Source organism: Neofelis nebulosa, chromosome 4 (assembly GCF_028018385.1).
Source record: "Neofelis nebulosa isolate mNeoNeb1 chromosome 4, mNeoNeb1.pri, whole genome shotgun sequence".
NCBI lineage: Eukaryota > Metazoa > Chordata > Mammalia > Carnivora > Felidae > Neofelis > Neofelis nebulosa.
The window spans coordinates 82764547-82787588 of NC_080785.1; the positions used below are offsets into that span (position 1 = coordinate 82764547).

Sequence of the window (23042 nt, forward strand, 5' to 3'; positions counted from 1 at the left end):
ATTCCCCCAAGAATTACTTAATTGAAGCCTTTTTGTGTGTGATTAATGTTTATAATAGTTTCATTTTATAAAACTTATTGTCTGATAATAAGAGTTCAGCCCCTACTCTCTTATTGTTTCCATATACCTGACATGCTTATAATTTATGTATTTTTGACTGTTAGAAACAAAACTACATTTTAACATAAAGGTAAGCTTTGCTTTATGAGCCAGTCTGAAAGTCATTTAAAAATAGGGCGCTAGGGGCGCCTGGGTGGCTCAATCGATTGAATGTGTGACTCTTGATTTCAGCTCAGGTCTGATCCCAGGGTCCTGGGATTGAGTCCAGCATTGGGCTCCATGCTGAGTGTGAATGCTGCTTGGGATTCTGTTTCTTTTGCCCTCTGCCCCTCTCCCCCACTCGTGCACTCTCTCTCTCTCTCTAAAATTAAAAAAAAAAATGAATAAATAAAAAATAAATTAAATTAAAAAGGCTAGCTAAACTTGTTTGTATTTACTGATATGGTAGATGTGTTTGCAGCTCTGCATTTTGTTTTATAATTGTTGTGTATATTTGTTGTATTTCTTCTTCCATTTGGTGTCTTTGATTTGTAAAAATTTCTTCTGTAATTAAGAAGGATTCATATCTTTAATGATTTTCTTTTTATATATACCATTTATAATTCTTGCTCTTCTTACCTCAACACTTACTATGTGGTTTGTCAATTTTTAATTGCACCCTTTGTTACCTACCTATTGCCTATACAAAAGTCAAAAGTCTCATTTTACTTTCTGCGTTTTCTCCTTCCCCATCCATCCATTTTTTGTTGTATTCTTACTACTCTTGGAATACATATCAAATGCTGTTCTTCCACGCACCTGTGCCCTCACTCCTGCTTTATCCTTAGCCCCATAATTAATACATTAAATACTCACCGTCATTGATTGCACTGAAGTTTCTCTAGTTTTCTCTTTGGTTTAACGAAATGCACTCCCCTTGTATTTCTCAGAGAATCAATCTTTGTGTAGAATTCTTGAGTTCTTTTATGCTTAAAACCGTAGGCTTGACACTCAAAAGACATTCCAGCTGTATATAAAACCCCTGCCTTGAATCTTATTTTCTTGAGTTTCTTGAGGGCAAAGCTAACATCTAACTACTTGGAAGTATCGATAGTCATTGGTTGCTAAATTATTATGATGTAACTATATCTAGAAGATTTATGTTTCAGTATAGAGGATGATTTTCTGTATTTTTACACCTTAGTTATTGGTATTGATAGATATTTTTCTACATGTCTGCCTACATCTGGACAAAAATGTAAATTAACTTGATCAGACAATTGATCCAGGAAAGAAATAAATCAAAACAGCATATCCCCAAAATATGACAAAATTCAATCAAAAGGATTGAATAACTACAATCCAGTATTTGTACAATTTTGCACAAATGCTTTTGTTACTCTAACTTCCCCTCAAAGTTGACTCAACTATGTCCTGTGTTCTGTACTTTATTCAAGTGTATCCATGAGGTCAAAATTATTTTTAAATATACTAAAATATTATAATTTAATATACTAAAATTATGTATTAGAAAGTACATGCCTTTCTAAATCTGTGTGATCACATGGGAAATACATCTAAAGCATTTGTGCTGCATGTCTAATTATGACCATTGACTGAGGAAGTCTGTGCATTTTTTTTTTGCATTGCAAGCTCAACTAGCCCTTTTAAATATGCAGTGTAATTTCTACTAGAAAGAATAACTCATAGACACATGCCACTTATTCTGAAAAATTTACAAAATGAGCTTGTCACTTTAAGAAAAACAAGTGACAGTAGTCGTCAATTATAAAATTCAGCTTTTAAATAAAAAATAGAACTTTGAAAAACTTGCATCTGCATTCCTGAGCTTGGAAGTTTCTCAATTTCAGAGAACTTCTTGATGATATTGGTGATGATATTAACATGTGTGCTTCAAATATTTTATGAAATGTGTCAACAAGACCTTCATAGCTCAGTGAACCAGTGTTTTCCAAAATGAGAAATATGAGGTTATCAAATCAGGCATAGTTAAAAGATCCATTCAAAATGCAAGATAGACTGGTGTATTTTAAAGTAACAGTTCAGAAAGTTCCTTGATATGATTTCAGAAATTATCCCTTGTCTTATTTAAGAAATTACCACTTGTCAAGTTTTAACGTAGCATCAAAGATTAACATTATCTAAAGAGGATATTAAAATATTCCTCCCTTTTCCAACTATTTGTATGAGAGTGGACTTTCTTCATATATTTCAACTAAAACAACTTATTGAGTTGGATGTAATATAGAAACAGGCATGGGAATCCAGCTTTCCTTTATTAAGCAAAACAGCAATGAAATTTGGAAAAATGTGAAACAGCATTCCTCACTATGTATTTTTTATTTTGGGAAATATGGTGATTTTCCATTAAAATATTGTAAATATATTATCATTTTAAGTGATATCCAATTTTAAATATCCAATTTTAAATATCCAATTTTGCATTTTAGTTAGAAATTTAAAATTTCTAATATTGATAGCTGTAATACATACAATGGTTCTTTGAGGAACTCCCATTTAAATTTTTTTTAATGTTTTTATTTTATTTTTGAGAGAGAGAGAAAGAGTGTGAGTGCATGAGTGGGGGAGGGGCAGAGAGAGAGAGGGAGACTCAGAATTTCAAGCAGGCTCTGGTCTCTGAGCATCAGCACAGAGCCCCACATGCGGCTTGAACTCACAAACGATGAGACCATGACCTGAGCCACAGTTGGACGCTTAACCGACTGAGCCACCAAGGCACCCTAAGGAACTCCCATTTTATTTTTAAGACTATAACGATGTGTGAAACCAAGATGTTTGAGAACAAGTGATCTACATCCAAACTTAAAAAACCTTCAACAGGTTCCTATTGTTCTAAAGATAAAAACCAAATTCTTAACAAGGCACCAATTAACAATATGTCATAACCACAAGGACATTTATTTAGTTCCTCAGTCCCATGATGTTCCCTTTTGTGAACACACTGTTCCTTCTCTGTAGACTGTTCTGAATCCATTTCAGCTGGTTAATTCTTTCTTGTCCTGGTTTCAGCTCAAGCAGACTTCCTCAGGCTCTCTTGGAATCATGCTCTCATATTTTATAAACTTGTTGGGTTTTTTTTCTAATTATGTGCTTATTGATGAAAATAATCCATTAACACTTTCTTCCCAACAGGTGGGAAAAATCATAAAACCAATAAGCATGCGTGTTTGGCTCCATTCTTCCTAACAGAGTGTTTATCATAGGGTAGCGTGGGAAATAAAGTACTTGTCAGTGACTAAATAAGTGGATGAATGTATGAATTGACAGAGGAAAGGGTGAATCATTAAAGAATCATGAGTGATCATGAATGGCTTCTTCAGTAATACAAGGATCCAAGATAACACTTGAAAGAAATACATTGGATTCATTTAAACCACGCATTGTATTTTCCTTTGTGTAATGTCGTCACTACATGAGTTCTTCTTAGCTATGTCTTCCATAAAAGAAATAGGAAGAAAGTATAAATAACATACAATGACATTTAGTTATGGTAGCAAGTGTTCTTGAGAAAGCCTTGTAACGAGCAATTGTTAGCAAACTTCTTGTATTTCGTATGATTTATTTCCTATAAATTATATTAGAATTCTATTATTTAAAAAATTTTTTCAAGTTATTTACTTATTTTGAGAGAGAGAGACAACATGAGCGGGGTAAGGGCATAGAGAGAAAGGGAGAGAGAGAATCTGAAGCAGACTCCCAGCTGTCAGCAAGAGCCCCATGCAGGTCTCGAACCCACGGAACCCATGAAACGTTGTGACCATGACCTGAGCCAAAACCTAAAGTCAGACCCTTAACTGAATGAGCCACCCACGTGCCCCTGAATTCTATTGATTTTATGTGTGTGTGTCTTATTATAGTCTCATCTCTTTCCTCTTTTGGCCTAATAATCTACAGCTGAGTAACCTACTTGCATTTCCTCCATACCTCCCTTTTTACTAGCCTGTCATCATACTTAGCACACTTTGTTGTAAGTGTGGAATTGGTCTCCCCATGAAATCTGTCACTCCTTAAGGGCTTGGACTGTGTTTTATTCATCTGTGTATCCACAGGATACAATAAAGTGTTCAGCGCTTGATAAACAGTAAATGAATGTATGCATGAATTATTGAATGAAACATTGAATAGATGTCATTTCATATTCCTTACCATTTTTCTTAACTTTTTCCAGTCAAAACTCAGGTAATGGGAGAAATCAAGATTGCACTGAAGAAGGAAATGAAGACAGATGGTGAACAACTGATAGTTGAGATTCTCCAATGCAGAAATATCACCTACAAATTTAAGTCTCCTGATCACTTACCAGGTATCTAATTTTATGATAATGAGACGTATAAAATATCTAGGAGTTCTGTACAAACATGTCCTAAATAATCTGGAAAATTCAAAGTAAAATTGGGGCTGTATACTGAATATATCTGAAAAAAAATGTGAAATAAGGATTAACCTCTCTTATATAGAACACGTTGATATTCTACTAATTTTTAGATAATTTTTCTCAACACAGAAACAGAGTAATATGTTTATCATACAACGGGAAAACACATTCAAATTGCTAAGAAAATTGGTGTGTCTTTTAATCACTTTATGTTGTCTGAAACAAATTGAGCACGTTCTGCTGGCTTTGTTTAAAATATAGGATAACTCCCAGTGTACAATGATAATTCTTTCAATAGAAAATTGTATGAGTAATGGACATTTTACAAGCTGAATTCTTCTTTTCAGATTTATATGTAAAAATATATGTGATGAACATCTCTACCCAGAAGAAAGTGATCAAGAAAAAAACGAGAGTTTGCAGACATGATAGAGAGCCTTCATTCAATGAAACTTTTAGATTCAGCCTCAGTCCTGCTGGGCATTCTCTTCAGGTAACTGTATACTATGCAGTTACTCTTTTTGTGTGTACAGTATTTATTTTCCATTCAATTATTTAATATGTGTATACCGATCACATCGTGTGTGACATTTTACAAGTTAATTCAGTCTTAGAGGTTTCAGGGGCCTTTAATAAGTCTGCAGCTCACTCACCCATCCAGTTAGCTACCGATTCTTCTCTATTCTGTTTACTCAGTTTATTTTATGTAGATTTATTTCCATGCTCACAGCCACTAATCCTCTTTGAGTTTTCATCTTTATTACTCAGATCATTTTAGCAGTGTAGCTGGCTTCCTTGCCATCAGTGTCTTCCCCTCTTAATTCACTTCATCGCGCTGCTGGCAGAGGCATCTTTTAAAAACACTGGGTAAGAGGGCCCCGGGGGTGAGTGAAAATGTGAAGGCAATTGAGAGTGTACTTACTGTGATGAGCACTGAGCAGCGTATAGCATCGCTGAATCCTTATGTTGTACACCTGAAATTAATATAATGAATGTTAAGTATACTTGAATTAAGAATAGGCAGGTAGGTAGGTAGACAGACAGACAGACAGAAACACTGGCTGGCAGGTTACATCAAAGCCTTCAGTGATTCATCTACATCCTGACTCATCCATAGTCCTCTCACGCGAACTCTAAGAGTGTTGGTTTAATTTCATCTCTTTGTATACTTTACAACACACTCTATACTCCAGCCACACCACAATCTTTTCAAATCAGGTTAAGCCTCCAACGGTTTGCTCATATTTTTCTTCCCTTCAATATTGTCTTCTTCATCCCTCTCCACCCATCTCACTATTCCCAAGTCTTTCAGGATGAACTCCGCCCTCTATTCATGACCCTACGTGCAATTCATCACGCCTCATTCGCACAGTATTTTGCTAATCTTACTAGGTTACCAATCCTAATCTGTGCTGCATAATCATTTATATCCCTACTGGTCACTGCTTTCCCACTCTCTGCTCCTCTAGGGCAAGGCCTGGCTTTCATTGCTCTTTGTTCTACAACATAATACAGTGTTTGTACGTAGTATGTCTTCATTAGATGTAGGAACAAGGAACGAAAGAGGGAAACCGAGGTGGGAGCAAAGACATAAAAAAAATATGGGAAGAGTAAGACCGTGGTACTGGCCCTGAAGGGCACACTAGAGACACATATAAGAAATATTACAAAGTTAAAGCTGCATTGAGGGTATTAAAAGGTATTACAGTGGAAAGAAATTTTAAAAAAGCAAAAGATGCTCTGAAGTCTGTGTGAGCAAATGGGTCTTCTACAGAGATTAAGTAGTTAGAGACAGGACTACGAGGGAGAAAGATTACACATTTGTCTGAAATGTGATAAATGTAATAAGAAAGCAGGATCCAGGTGAAGATATACAATGTCGTATACAATCCCAAAACCAGGGCCCAGAAGAAATAATCATAAATGTATATTTTGAAGTCAGAAACATAAAAGTAAAGTTTTAGCCAAGAATAAAGATGAATTCTCTAAAGGAGATTCTGAAAAGAAAGCAAGAGAGAACTGTCAAGGATTAATGGTTAACACTGACGCTCTCTACCTTTCTTCAACTCATCTCTGGAAGAAAAAAAAAACTGTCTTGAGTGTGAGATCCTACGGCATTTCAACTAATATAAGTTCTACATATGACAAGAAATCACTTCAGAAGTACACACTGTAGTAAAATCACCAGTAAATTAAATGCTGAATAAAATTACTGTTGTATTTTCTCTGCCTTGTGAGCTCTTATTCATTTGCTCAGCACTCAAACAATTTTGTATGTTGGTGCATATTTCATAAACTACTAGAAAGTGTACCTAGCAAGTTCTTCTGAGAAATTTTCTATTCAATTAAGCATAAACCTAGTCAGAATGAGCTGTTAATACATGTCTTATCTAAAATTCTCATATCCTCCTGGATGTGGCTTTTCCTTTGGGAAATGCTGGTGTGAATTAATTAATACTATGCACATCTTTTGAGGATATCTTGAGGATTAGTTATCTTACAAGTATAGCTGCTACTTCCTCTTACCCTTTCTTGTCTGTGTTATTTCTTTAATGATCAAATGTCCTTTTAAAAAGGTTGAAAATGTATGCAAGTATATATAACTTTGGCTCTTTTTTCTAGATTTTACTTTTCTCTAATGGAGGGAAGTTTATGAAAAAGACCTTGATTGGCGAAGCCTGTATCTGGCTTGACAAAGTGGATCTGAGAAAAAGAATAGTCAACTGGCACAAACTTTTGGTCAGTCCTACTCAAACCCATTGAAGAAATGTGTCTGCTCAGGGTATGGAAACTGTTCTAAATGATCTCAAATCAAGACGACAGTTGGATACTATTCTCTTCACGTTTTGGGGGGTAAACGTGAAAGGAGGAATGGCACGCAAAAACAAAGTCTTGTAAATGTTTTGTTGTGGAACACAGTAAAAAACTCAGATGAAGAAGTTCCTGTTTTAGGGACCAGAGGAAAAAAAAAAGGATTGCGTGTGGCTGTCAAGACAAACAGTGAGAACTATCTTGGTTACTTAATGCAGATTAATGGTGATTTTGAGCAGAGTTGCCCTATAGCTAAAGGCAAATGCTCAACTATTAATATGGTTTCTAATGCAGAGTTTATTCTTTATGCAAAAGAATCTTGGTTGAAAGGAAAGAACTGACGTAACAAATCACAATTTTCGGACGTCTACAAATCTCTCTTCTTCATCTTATTTTCTCCGACAACTTACTGTGTTTAGATTCCAACACAGGACTCAACTACAGGATGTGTTCAAGACTAAGAGGGAGGTGGTTGTGTTCATAAGGAAAAGGTACTGGAGATGGGGAAATGATGGCTTTTAGATTTTCTCTATGTCTAAATGTTACAAGCGTGAACAGCACCAACTTTGGAATTCATGTTGTAAAAGCACATTTGTATAATTTGAAATAATGTAGAGTGAAGATAATACTAAGTAGAAATAGACCTATGTTTATTTAGAAATAAAGCCATGATTGGCTAACAATGAATGTTGCCCCACAAAAATATTGGAACCTTGGTTGAAAACATCAAAATCTCCGTAACTTACCATTACATTTTCAACATACCAAAGAACATAGACTAAAATGGTATGTTCTAGGAAGCATGATAAGTTGTTCTTTGTGCAAGTGCAAATAAATGTGTCATTCCACATATTTCCTTTCTCTTGAGTGATGTATTGAAGGAGGATAAATTCTTCCTCTGGAAAACACATCATATTAATCTGTGACATCGATTCTTTAATTGGTGTCATTTCCTGTTCTTCCATAATGCTTTTTTTTTTCCCTTAGCGCATTAACTGATTGTACAATGACACCAAACTTAAGTTCTCTCTAGTGTTCCATTTTCCTCCTTTAGTGACAATATCGCAGTGATCAAGCTTGTCAATACTGGGAAAATATGTGAAAAGTCAACAGTATATTGAGAGTAAAATATAACGAGCTATTTTAATAATGTAGAATAAAAGAACCAATGCCTAAGTCATTAAAATGAAGCATCCTCTTCTCCATCAACCAACAGGAAATACACTCAGCTGAGATTAAAAGCCCAGCTTCTGTCTTGGTCCTGCCACTGACTGTGTCACCTTGCACATGTCCCTTCAAGTCACTTTTCCCCAGGTTTCTTATTTGTAGGATAAATATAATTACATATTCTTAGCTTTCCTAATGGGATGTGGGGATGATCAAACCAAGTGAACTGTGAGAAAAAAGAAAGCACATTTCCAGATAGAGTTTTATAGATATAAGTGAGGAATAATTGTTATGCAGCTCTTTATTTCTCAAATTTTATATGCAAAAACATCCTCCATACCAATGGTCAGCATTGACTTGGATAAAAGTAGTATATTAGCTCCAAAACTATTTTTTTCTTAAAAATATAACCTGGTGTTGAACCTGCGAAAAGGTGAAGAATTAAATCAAAATGATTTGCAAATCGAGTTATTATAAATGAAATGAACCTACTAATCTTATCCTACCCCAAAATGAATTGGTTCTCAGACTGTTCTGAGTTTTAAAAGCTGCTTCTTTATTCAAAGGTGGGATTTCCACGGGTTTAGAGAAATCATCCCCAAATATACTGGTTGGATGTTGAATTTTCTCATTTTTTAAAGAAAAACATACTTGAAATTTGAGAGGAATTGATTTAATGTAAAACATTAAAAAGAAAACAATTTCTAATAAATGCCAGGCTATCTTTATTATATTCATAAAGAAATAGAAATTCACTCTTCCCCAGTCTAAGAAAGCTAACAGTCACTTTTCTTCCCTGTATTTTTTTCCCCTCCCCTCCCTGATATCGCAGTGTCATTTACCAATTGATACTGCTTTAAAACGAGCACGCAGGGGAGGGGATTGCTGAAGATTCGATATTGCTAGGATTTTATTTTTAGAGACAGCTAGATCTGCTGATGGTTGCTATGGATATCGCCGGCAGAAGTTAGCACTTTAGGGAGCTTATAATCATCATTCATAATTGGGGAAGAGAAGGATTCAGGAAGATCTCTTTCTGACACAAAAAGGTTCTGCTCTTTGCCCTTAAAAGGACACTCTAGCTCACGCTAGGTCCTCTTCTGCAGCCACTCACACCCAGAGGTATGCAGGGGAGGTTGTATGAGCAGTAAGTTTTACTTCATTCCAGTTGCAAATTTATTTTAGAATAATACAAATGAGGTGCCACCAAAAACAAAGATCATCCCTTGGTAGCTATTTGACCTGAAAGAGTAGGAGTCTTTGCATTACAGGTGCCCCTTTGTTCCGAGGAACTAGTGACAGACGGGCCAGGTCAATCAAGAGAGCTAATGACATGGCTTTTTGTGCACCAGCATCCCCCTTCAGAGAGCATAAGATCCTGCCAAAGTGTGCCAAGTTTGCCACTGACCAAAATCCTAAGTTGTGCTGGAATTATTCTATGCAACACTGATCCTTGAACAAATGCATTTCTTCTGAATGATGTTGATTACCCTTCTTACAACAAAACGATTTCTTTTTTAATTGCAAATAGGGCTCCTGGTGTTTTTTACTTTTTTGTATATCTCACAGCACATGATTTTCCACTTTTTATTTTATTTTATTTTTTGGAATCAGCTTTTTTTTTTATCCGACTGATGACAAAGTTTGTAATTTCTAAATAATATGTGATCAGTCCAAGTACAACACCTATATTTTGAAAAGCATCTTAATTTTTCCCACAATTTCATCGAATCGTCAGAGACTGGAGTTGCTTCTTGGTTTAAAATTGGGTCCTAAGGAACTTTTAGCTGTAGAAGCAAAAGCACAGAGTGAATTTTTACAAAAGACGGGGACTTCTAGGATGGTCGTTACAGACATAGATAACAGTTTGAGCAAGAAGTTGGTGTTTCCCTTGTTTTTACTTAAGATTAAGAAGACTTTTGGTGACTCTGAACTCTTTCTTTACCATTTCTGTTGAAAAGAACAGTTTCCAAGATTAAGGAGCAGGGATGGTCTTTGCTCCTTAATGTGCCCATGTTGTAATTAACCGTACTAATAAATGCATATTTTCAACATATCAGTGGGATTAGTTTTGTGGATCACACACATTAAAATAGTCATATTGTGGGAATATTATAGCTGGTAACCAGCTGATACTGATTCTTTCTATAGGAATGTTGTGATGATAGCGGTAACAGTGGTAGTGACACTAGGTCGGTGGTCCTGTGAAGTGAAATAAAATTATATACTATATTGTGCCCAATTTATTAGAAATGATTTGACCAATGTTTCATTTCATTAAGATATCATAAAGATGTTTATAGTATTTTTTTACTTTATTATTTAAATCATAACTAACAATATTTTTAAAAACTTATTTTCATTGCTATAATGTCTAATATTCCCAAAGCAGCCAACTACAGCTATATATATATATATGTTTATAACTCTACATGTGACAGAGTGAGTTGCCCTCTTGTTGAGCTTGAGATGGAAGTGACGGAAAGCTCGATGAATAATCATGAGCCGTCTTTTTAATAATTACTTGCCTTTGATGTAATACAAAAAATGAATGAGTGAGACAGATACTCTCATTGAATATGACACATTGATGTTTTCTGTATGTTCCATGTTGTTGTTATTATTAAAGAAGCCCATTAAGTCAAAATCATTTAATCCAATGATTCCTTATCTGAAATGTAGATTGAGAGCATTTTCTTAAATCGTTACCCTGTACATACCTATACATTTGGTAAAATAGACAAAGTTGAAATAATAATTTCATTTGGCATTCAGCATGTGAATATGATTATCGTTTGATTGTGTCTGTATATTTGTCGGTGATGTGCTCAGGTGCTCCCACTACTGATTAATGTGTGTGCTAATATCCTAACAAAAACACATCTGATATTAATGGAAAACATTCTTGTCTGAAAGAATAAAAATCTAATAAAATTGATTTCAAAATAAAAAATAAAGTACTTGGAGATATGTCTTGTTTCTAACTACATGTTGCATGCCATGTTGGTGATTTGCTAATGTGTTCTTTTCTGTTCTACCCAAATCTCTCTGGAAAATCTAATGAACAAATAAAAATTCTTGGGCTAAAGGTTGTATACATTGAATTGAAATATACGAGAATTGTATTACAGATGCTTGTAAATCTGTCTTGAGTTTTACCCTATGTAAAAATATGTCTTGGTTTTGTGATTGTATACAAGATGTATCTTGATAACTTATGCAAATTGTGCTGTATAAAGGCTGTTGCCTCAGCCTTACCAATAAATATTGAAAATGTCACCTTTGACTTCTTGTGTTTATCGACTTGATAAAGTGATGCTTTATTACAGAAATAGAACTTTTCACAACATTTCCTCTGAAAATTATATCATAAATACATTCACTCACCGAGTTTAAAAAATAAATTTTAAACGTAGCACAGATACAGAAAACAAAATTAAACAAACATATAGCTTAATAAATTATTGTCTATCAGATACTTTTGTAACCACCACCCAGGTCAAGAAATGAAACTTTGCCAGTCATCTCATAAGTCCTCCATGTAACCCTCCCCTGTCACAAAATCCTCCCAAACCCTAAATGTAATCACCAGCCTTATTTTTATGATAATTAATTCCTGGTTTATCATTGACATCTGCCTAGTAAACAAAATGTGGGGTGATATTATTTTTTAAATGTTTTCTAAGCCTCTTTTAATCTATGTATTCTCCACCCACCACCTCTTTTATTTATTTATTTTTTTTCAGGGCATCATACTTTTTGAAGAAATCTGGTCTTTCTACCAAATCTGGTTTTTGCTGATTGCATACTCACAGGGTGGTTAACAAGTTTTTCTGTCCTTTATTGCCTGTAACTTGGTCTTTTGCTCTACAGATTTGACCTGATTCATGTTCAAGCTCAAAGGTTGGCATTATATTCCTCTGTGAGAGGTATATAGTATTTTGGCTGTCTTTCATATTTGTCCTATTTCCAGCCACTGGTGCTCAATGCCTAGAAGAGACCCATTAATTAAATTTTACAAAATGGTGATATTCTACTTCAATCAGCATTTCTTCTTGGAATACTGTTAAAAAGATAAATTTCCCCTCAACCAACATTTGATTACTGAGTAGAATAGTTTGTATAGGAAAGTTAGGATAAAGGCAGAGAAGATTGGACAATTTTGTTTATCTGCTTACCATTTTTTCAAAAAAAGTAATCCCTATCATCCTCCAAAGATGACCACAAAGTTTATGCTTTTATTTTTATTATTGCTAACTCACGGATTGAAACAAATTTGACATGTTTTGTTTTGTTTTGTTTTGTTTACTTTTTATTGTTTCAAATAAATTTTAGTTAGTTAACATATAGTATAATATTGATTTCAGGGGTAAAATTTAGTGATTCAAAATTTGGTGTGTTTTAATTCATTGAAACTGTTATTCTTATCAATGTTCAAATTTTCCTTTTTTAATGATTTGGGACAGCTTTGAGTAAGCTTATGTGTTTTTTATATTCTTTGATAACTTTCTTTTTATGGCAAGAAAGTTATCTATCATTTCTTAACCTTAAAACAGCACAGGAGATTTATTTAACTTGAATTTTTACCTTCCTATTTATGTCTATAAAATAACTAAATTTATGAATATATTGACACTGATTGATCAGGTTTTAGCTGATATGGTATTACTTCTTGGCCTTTTGACTAAGATCACATGTAGTATCCAGTGTAGTATCTACTATACTTAAGGTAAAGTCTTAAGAGTATTCTTAGGAAAGGGGCGCCTGAGCAGCTCAGTCGGTTAAGCATCCGACTTCAGGTCAGGTCATGATCTCATGGTTCATAGGTTCAATCCCCACGTCAGATGTGTGCTAACATCTCAGAGCCTGGAGCCTGCTTCAGATTCTGTGTCTCCCTCTCTCTCTGTCTCTCCCCCACTCGTGCTGTCTCTGTCAAAAAATGAATACACATTAAGAAAAAAAATTGTTTAAAGAGCATTCTTAGGTAAAACAAGTATCTTAGAACAGTTTTTGAAGATAATAAGATCTCTAAAAGGTGGTAATTAGATGATGAGTAATGAGTTTGAATTTTTGACTTTATTATCTAGGCATTTACAAGCTGAAAAGTCCTTATATCTACAGTTTAAAGCTTTTATAGGAAATTGAGCTGAAATCGTTTTCTATTAAAAAGTAATAACAGGGCACCTGGGTGGATCAGTCTGTTAAGCATACGACTTTTGATTTCAGCTCAGGTCATGATCTCACATGTTCATGAGTTCAAGCCCCTCATCAGGCTCTGCATAGTGTGGACCCTGCTTGGGATTCTCTCTCTCTCCCTCTCCCTCTGCCCCACTGCTGCTTGTGTGCGCTCCCTCTCTCTATCAAAATAAAGAAATAAACTTTAAAAAAGTACTCAAATTATGATAATAAAAATGTTGAAGTCCTTTCCTCTGTTTATTTTTTTATTTTATTTTTTGTTTATTTATTTATTTTTGGGACAGAGAGAGACAGAGCATGAACGGGGGAGGGTCAGAGAGAGAGGGAGACACAGAATCGTAAGCAGGCTCCAGGCTCCGAGCCATCAGCCCAGAGTCTGACGCGGGGCTCGAACTCACGGACCGCGAGATCGTGACCTGGCTGAAGTCGGACGCTTAACCGACTGCGCCACCCAGGCGCCCCATCCTTTCCTCTGTTTAAATGACAATTCCAAACAAATTAAAATTTTATTTTTTATTTTATCTTTTATTTTATATAATAATTTAATTTTATTATTTGTAAAAATTAAGAAATATTTCCATGGATTACTCAATAAAAAATGACCTTCCAACAGTTTGATTCTTTGAAAACAAGTTCAATAAAATCAATAGACCAGTGACCATCAGAGGAGAAAGAAGACCAAGTTAACATTATCAGGTAGGATAAATAATGTATACGCGAAGATCCAAATATCTAGAAATGTATGAAAGTGGTAAGAATCATGACCAAGTTGAATTATCCCAGTTACACAAGATTTTTTCAATGCTGGAAAATGAGTTAATGAAATCTTGTACATTAATATACAAGTTACAAAAATCATAAGATGATGGGTCATATTTGATAAAATTCAAAATCCATTTCTAATAAAAACTTTATAACACACTTGAAATAGAAGAGTACTTTTTACGTCTGCTGAATGTTATCTACCAAATAAAACCAAACAACCAAACAACAACAACAACAACAACAACAACAACACCTTGCTGGTAAATGGATAGAAGACTTTTCCTTTGAGACCAGAAACAAAGCAAATATGTCTTCTTATCACCATTCTCTTCAATACCTTTATGAGAGTTTCTAGCCATTGTGTCAAGGCTAGAGAAGAAAAAGACAAGTAAAGGAGTAAGAAGTGAGAAAGAAGAAAAGAACTATATTATTTGTAGATTATACATCTTTGTGTGTAGAAAACCCAAAACAATCAACAATTTGTAAATATATGAAAATTTGTCAAGTTTACTAATTTTAAAAACTGTACAGAAATAAATTTCTTCTCTGAATGTGAACAAGAAATCATCAGAAAATGAAAATTTCAAGAAATGATTTTTACTAGCATCAAAAGTATCAAATGCCTAGGATTAAATTAATGAAGGAGTTCAAAGACCTCTACCAAAAAAATAATAACATTTTATTAAGGTATTAAATAAGAGCTAGGACGCGTGGGTGGCTCAGTTGGTTAAGCATCCAACTTCAGCTCAGGCCATGATCTCATGGTTCGTGGATTCAAGCCCCGCACCGGACTTTGTGCTGACAGCTCAGAGCCTGGAGTCTGCTTCAGATTCTGTGTCTCCCTCCTTCTCTGCTCCTCCCCTGCTTGTGTTCTCTTTCTGTCTCTCAGCAATAAATAAATGTTAAAAAAATTAAGATGTTAAATAAGAGCTAAATACAATGTTCATTGATTGAAAAACTGAATATAGTAGTGATCTGAAATTCTTCCCAAACCGCAATTCTATTGATTCAATGCAATTACATTTCTTAAGTGTGTGAGAAATTTGATACACTGATTATAAAATTTATGTTGAAACACAGGGCCAAGAAAGATATTAAGACATTATAAAGATACAGAAATTAAGGGACGCCTGGGTGGCTCAGATAGTTAAGTGTCCGACTTCAGCTCACGTCATGATCTCACAGTCTGTGAGTTGGAGCCCCACGTTGGGCTGTGTGCTGACAGGTCTGAGCCTGGAGCCTGCTTGGGATTCTGTGTCTCCCTCTCTCTCTACCCCTCCCCTGCTCGCACTCTGTTTCTCTCTGTCTCTCTCAAAAATAAACATTAATTTTAAAATATATATATAGAAATTAAGAATATAGTGCTGACACAGGATACTGTGTGATAAATTGAACAATGGAACGAAATGGTGAGACCAGCATACTCACACACAATGCATACTTTATATACAACAGAGGAGATGAAGCAGATCTGCAAATCCCCATGAATTTGCAATTAAATAGCAGGAGTCATTTGCAAATATCTTTTCCTATTCTGTTGGTTGCCTCTTAGTTTAGTTGATTGTTTCCTTTGCAGTGCAGAAGATTTTCATCTTCGTGAGGCCCCAATAGTTCATTTTTGCTTTTAAATGTTGCTTTTAAAGTTCATTTTTGCTTTTCCCTTCCCTTTGCAAATGACATATCAGGCAAAGGGCTATATCCAAAATCTATAAAGAATTCATAAAACTCCACACCCAAAAAACAAATAATCCAGTGAAGAAATGGGCAGAAAACATGAATAGACACTTCTCTAAAGACATCCAGACGGCCAACAGACACATGAAAAGATGCTCAATGTCGCTCCTTATCAGGGAAATACAAATCAAAACTACACTCAGATACCATGTCATGGCAGAGTGGCTAAAATGAACATATCAGGAGACTATAGATTCTGGAGAGGATGTGGAGAAATGGGAACCCTCTTGCACTGTTAATGGGAATGCAAACTGGTGCAACCGCTCTGGAAAACAGTGTGGAGTTTCCTCAAAAAATTAAAAACAGATCTACCCTATGACCCAGCAATAGCACTGCTAGGAATTTACCCAAGGGATACAGGAGTACTGAGGCATAGGGGCACTTGTACCCCAATGTTTATAGCAGCACTCTCAACAATAGCCAAATTATGGAAAGAGCCTAAATGTCCATCAACTGAGGAATGGATAAAGAAACTGTGGTTTATATACACAATGAAATACTACTTGGCAATGAGAAAGAATGAAATATGGCCTTTTGTAGCCACGTGGATGGAACTGGAGACTGTTATGCTAAGTGAAATAAGTCATAGAGAGAAAGACAGATACCACATGTTTTCACTCTTATGTGGATCCTGAGAAACTTAACAGAAGACCATGAGGAGGGGAAGGAAAAAAAAAAAGAGAGGGAGAGAGCCAAACCGTAAGAGACTCTTAAAAACTGAGAATTATACTGAGGGTTGATGGGGAGTGGGAGGGCGGGGAGGGTGGGTGATGGGCATTGAGGAGGGCACCTGTTGGGAGGAGCCCTAGGTTGTATGGAAACCAATTTGACAATAAATTTCATATTAAAAAAAAATAGCAGGAGTCAATTGGGTAGCCACTTAAAAAAATAAAAATAAATGATATTGGACCCTGTCTCTCACAGTTTTCAAGGATAAAATCCATATAATTTTAAAGACCTAAATATGAAAGGTGAATTTATAAAAACATATGGAGGATAATTTAGAAAAATAACTTCATAAACTTAGATGAGGAAAAGATTTCTTAAACAAGGTACACTAACCAGAAGGAAAATTGGGTAAATACTACTACATAAAAGTTAAGACTTCTGTTCCTCAGACACTATAAAGAGATTGTTAAAAAAGTCAAAAAATTAGAAAAGATATTTGATATAGAAGATAAATGAGCAAAAAAAAATAGACTAGTGTGAAAAATATATAACACAAATCAGAGGTAAAAGAAAAGCAACATAATAGAAATATAAGAAAAACAATTCGACACATACTTTAGATGAGAAGAAATCCAAATGGTTAAGAAATATTATTTTCCAGGGTAATTCCATTTAAACTACAATGATATAACATGCGCATACATGAGTAAAAAAAAATCTAGTCTGAGGAAGCCAAATGTTGGAATGGAATTCTCATTAAGTGTTCAATGACATAAGTATAAATTGGTACAACCATTTTAAAAATAGCCAGAAATTTCCTTGTATATTGAAGATTTCCATCCCCTACAATTCAGTGATGGCGCTCAGACATCAGAAAAACTACAGCCATCAGAAAACCTCTTGAACATGTTGGTCAGCACACGTATTCAAGTACGCTAGATGGTTATTTAGCCAATACATACTGGTGCAGTGTCCGGCTTCCATTCAGATGGTCTTGGCAACTTGTGACTGGTGTGTGACCTTGCCATAAACATCGTTAAGTCTTTTGAATATTATCCTTATAAGTGTATTTATAGCAGCATCATTCATGGTAGCCCCAAACTCTAAACAACCCCCAAATCCATCAGTAATAAAATGGATATTTTGTAGTGCAGCAATGCAACAGAATAATTCAAGACAGTAAAAATGAATAAGCCAGAACTATACATATCAATATGAATGCATTTCACAAATACACGGAGGAAAAGTAAAATGCCCGCCAAAATACAGCATGGTTCTAAGAGCCATGAAAAAAATTAAAGGATTGATTATCATGAAAGAATAGGTTTCCTCCTGCAGGAATAAAGTAGGTGTCATTAGGGAATAGTGTTTAGGGGATTTTGAAGATACTAGCAATGTCCTATTTCTTAATCTGTGTGGTGATTATACATATACTTGCAAAAGAATTATTATTTAAACCACACACTCTTTTGTGTATTTTTTTTTCACAATTTAAATCAATTTCAGGGACACCTGGGTGGCTTGTCGGTTAAGCGTCCAACTCTTGATTTCAACTCAGGTTCATGAGATCAAGCTCTGCTTAGGGCTCTGTTCTGAAAGTGCAGAGCTTTCTTGGAGTCCTCTCTCTCTCTCTCTCTCTCTGCCCCTTCCCTGCTTACATTTGTGTTTTTTTCTTTCTCAAAAATAAATAAGCATTTAAAGAACACAACTTCAAAAGAGCAAGAATTAAGTATTAAAGAGTTAAAAATTTAGCTTTTGGAAAAAGAACGAACAGTGTGTTTGGCAACATAAGGTCAATTATAACTTCTGTAGGTTGTTTCAGTGGAATGATGGGGACAGAAACCAATTTTTAACAATGGACTCAACACGTATTGAATTCTTTTTAGATATTTGTATTGTATCAGGGCAGATTAGAAACTCAGGCAGAAGGTGGACAGTGCAGTCCACAGGTGGTATTCCTTCATTTGGAATCTAAGCTTTTAAAAGATTTTAAGGCCTTTCAGCTGATGAGATCAGGCATGCCTGCCCAGAATACTGAGAACAAGCTCTTCACTTAAAGTCAGCTGACTGGAGATGCTAATCACCTCTACAAAATACTATCACAGGGTGCTTCAAGTCGTGTTTGGATAACCGGCCACTACATTCGATGTGTAAAACCGGCCATCACAGGTATGAAGAAGAAATCTAAAGTTTCTTGTTTGGTTGGTTGGTCGGTCAGCTGGTTTGGTTTGGTTTGATTTTTAAGATGAGACAGGATTAAATAAATTGCGAAGTCAATGTGGAAGGACATACTTGAGAGGGAACGATTCTCTCCAACCTGGCTATATACAGAGAAGAGGCAATGAATACATTTTAGTGTGCAATATGAGAAGATGGAACCCAGATACTTGTGCAACAACCCCCCTTCAGGAGGAGAAAGGAAAATTTCCCCAACAGTCAGCTCCCAGCCCTGACTCCGCAGTAGAATCATCCAAAGAGCTTTAAAAAACACGGATACCCAAATTCCAAACCAGACTATTTAAATCATCCTCCCTGCCTCTTGGGCCAAGCGTAAGGGATTTTTAAAGCTCCCTAGATATTGTCAGTATGTAACCAAGGTAAAAAGCTGCTTCCCTAGTGAACAGCAGAAAAAGGAGATTATTAGTACAAATGTAGACAGACTGTATGTTTGATACGAGGACATGAAGCGAGTTTCCTTCTGATGGCTATGAGTTTCTCATTGAGATAAGATATGAGGTCATCTGCCTACAGTGAAGAGGAAGGGAATAGGGGTTTGATGTTTGAAGAGAATAAAGGAAGTTTAAATAGTACTGCAGAGGAGGGGAAGAGCAAGTAGAAAGAGAATTAATACTGTATATGCTGGGGCCCTTTTGAGCTTAGTGACAACACACGGTGACACGAATCTGCCTTGCCACATGACTTTCCCCAGCCTTGACTTGGTGTTTATATGTAAGAGAAGAGAACAGACATGGTAAATTTTAATGAGATTCAGTCTTAATAGATGGATTAGACAAAAGATACGCAAGGAAATTCGGGGTTCAGGACATGGTTACTCTAAATTGCTGGACCATAGAACATGTAATTGACAAAGAGGGAAGTAAAAACCAATGGACAGAGGTAAAGAAACACATAAAACATTAAATATGAAGATGAAATAACTAATTCTTCAAGGTCAAATCAGGCAAATTACAGGAAAGAAAAACTAAGAGTAAAGCCTTACAAGGGGAATAGAATTTACCAGCTAAACCAAGAGAATAAGAGTTAAGGGTAAGGGAATCTTGTAAATGGGTAAAGTGTTATGAATGTCTTGCTTATTCTAGAAATGCTAGAAAACTATTCTCCAAGCAGAGTTTGCAATGATAAAAAAGAGCTGAAAAGACAGGTTTATAATTATCAGAATCAGATTGCATAAAGTGGCATAAATTTGATTTGGGGGAATAATGACACTGCTATGAAATAAGTGTTATCATTCAGAAATGACCATATCTGATTCTGTCTTTTGTTTATGAATGGGAAATTTCACAAGTGAAATATTTCTAGGCATATTTTAAGAGTCTCTATACTTCACAACATGTTTCCAAAAAATAAGAGATTTTCTTCAATGTATACAGAATTGCACCTAAAAGTTTGAAACAAGAGAGCTGAACCAGGGACAAGACTGATTATTAGCAAAATTGACCAATTTTCTTTCATTGCCTATGTAATTCCTTATCAAGCTCATACTGACCTCAAAATGTTCAGATGACATTTCTGCTTTCAATGAAGAAAAGTTTCTGGTGTGGGGCCAGCTTTATTCTGTTGAGCTGGAGAATTTACTTTAATTTTCTGTTCTTCCTGTGAAATTATTATTTCAACTATATTGTCAATTGATTAGAGGTTTGAACACTTCAACTCTTGCCTTAAAAAGGGCTACTCAAATTTACTGCTGCAGACATTTAAAAGAAAGTCATATTCGATTGAATTACTTCCTTTTAATAGTAGTTAGAACTTGCAGATTAACTTGAATTATAGCTACCCAGAATACTTAATTCATTTAAACCTCCCTCAGAATTTTCAACTCTTACTTGGATTTGCACAGAAGCCTCTTCATGGCCTCACTGCCTCATGTCCACACAGCCACCTGTCACTTACCTGAAATACAGATCTGACCATAATGTGTTCCTATAGAAACTTCTCAGTGGTTCCTATTGCCAGAGCCATGGCAAAACGCTGGACAACATCTTTCACGCCATCTTCTCTTTCATTCTCCCCCTCAAAGGCAAGCCATCAAAAAAACTCATCTTTCAGTTTCTTGGATTATCACGTTTGGACTCTATTGCAAATCCTTCCTATTTAACTACTCCATGAGCACTGGGGAGTTCCCGTTCTATTGGATCCAAGTTTCCGTTATGCAAGATGAGCAAATTCTAGAGATGGCCGTACAATATAATGGCTGTAGTTGACAATACTGTATTGTGTACATAAAAATTTTAAGTAGATAAATTTCATGTTAAGTATTCTTACCACTAAAAACTGGGACAAGAGGAAACTTTAGAATGTGATGAATGTGTGTTACCTTGATTGTGGTGATGGTTTTGCAGGTGTTAATATGCGTCCAAACTCATCCTTTAAATATGTGGCTTTTTCTATCAATTATACCTTGATGAAGCTGGTAAAAAACAAAACTTAAGCGGGCACTAAGAAAGGGACAAGAGGGACCTAGAGACAGGAAAAAGCCCATCTAACATTTGGCTAAGCTGGGTGAACTGTTATGGCTACCTTAGTCACCTGATTACTTCCTATCATACCCCTTTCTCCAACACATACCCACATACATGCACACACATGCACATACAGGTGCCCACACACTTTCCTTTTCTCTGGAAGAGAAAAAGGGCAAAAACTAGGTGGAATTAAAATCAGGAGACACACTGACAGAACAGAGAACTGCATCCGTCTTAGAACTTGAGAAGAGGAGGTTTGAGAGTGAAGGGATAGCCTGAGAGGAAATGCAGTGTGGAAAGAGAAAAAAGAGGTAAGAGAGTTGAGAGACCAGAATGACATTGGTATAATAGCAAAAGACTTCCGTGAGTTTTGGTATTCTAGAGAACGGAAGAGGTGAAAAGTTGCTTAAACTTTCTGAGACTTACATAAGATTCCCTTCCTGACTCTACCATTCCATTGAAATCTCAGACAAGTGCTACCTTCTTTCTTACAAATTTTGACAAAACATTTCTTGTCATTAATTATTTTTTGCCAGTGAATATAGTAGTAAGTGATCCCAATGGCACAAAATTTGTTTTACATAATAAAAATATTTTACAGCAAGTGTACTGAACTTGTGAAATACAAAGAGAAGGGGAGAATTATTCTCAGATAAGGTTTTATCACCTTGTGATCTCAGTATCATCATCCAAATGATGAAACTGCTTGTATTGACGAGGAATCTGAAAAAAGAAAAGAAAGAAGTTTAAGGAAAGCCATTGTGGAATGCTCGTGAGCTAGTGACCCAGAAATAACGTGAAGTTGAGAATCTGAAATAGAAATAAGAACCCAGAAAGATGAGATGTTGTAATCAAACTGACCAAAAGCATACAAAAATTTTAAATGAGATCTTAGAATTAAGGATGGAAAATCCACAACCTCACCTCAGGAAGATACCTGGTAATCAAAGAAAGAGTGACAAGGGTGAAATAGATGAATTACCATTTTCCAAAAGATATTCACTAGCAAATATGTGAGCAAATGACTGAGACAAATTAGTCATTTGGGAATTTTCAATCTGCTATCACTTTTCCCACTTTTCAGTATGACCAACATTTTCTTGAATTGCATTTTTAATTCTTCTTTTGAAAGAAGACAATGCAAGAGTTATTCAGGGCCATCATTAAGATCAATGAAATTGAGAAGTCACTTGTTTCAAGGAATATGAATTTCATGTGCATAACCGTAGTAATTTCAAACAACATGATTCTATGTTCAAGAGACTCTATTACTTAGTAGAAAAACATTTGACGGTAAGATTAACTGGATTCTAATCACACCTTTGCCATTAATTAAACTACAACACAATCTCCCTTCTCAAAGCCTTATTTTTCCCATAATAAAGGCTTGGACCACATAATCCGCAGAGTTCCCTACAGATCTAAGAACATTGACAACAGCATTGCATTCCTTAAATAAAAACTTTCTGTTGACTCATTTGCTACCCATTTTATGTAATTTCCCAACCCCCCCCCCCAAAAAAAGCTGCTATAATTAGCCA

General features: G+C 35.4%; 1 protein-coding gene across 6 annotated transcripts in view; it reads left to right on the forward strand.

Moving 5' to 3' along the window:
* Positions 1–11713, forward strand: part of PCLO (piccolo presynaptic cytomatrix protein) — a 442587-nt gene extending 430874 nt beyond the window's left edge. For all 6 annotated transcript variants that reach the window (XM_058725251.1, XM_058725252.1, XM_058725254.1 and 3 more), the window contains 3 exons: positions 4250–4384; positions 4804–4949; positions 7079–11713. In XM_058725251.1, coding sequence (XP_058581234.1) covers positions 4250–4384; positions 4804–4949; positions 7079–7219 — 422 coding nt within the window. In that variant the 3' untranslated portion in view covers positions 7220–11713. The remainder of the gene's footprint in view (positions 1–4249; positions 4385–4803; positions 4950–7078) is intronic.
* Positions 11714–23042: the final 11329 nt, after the last annotated feature.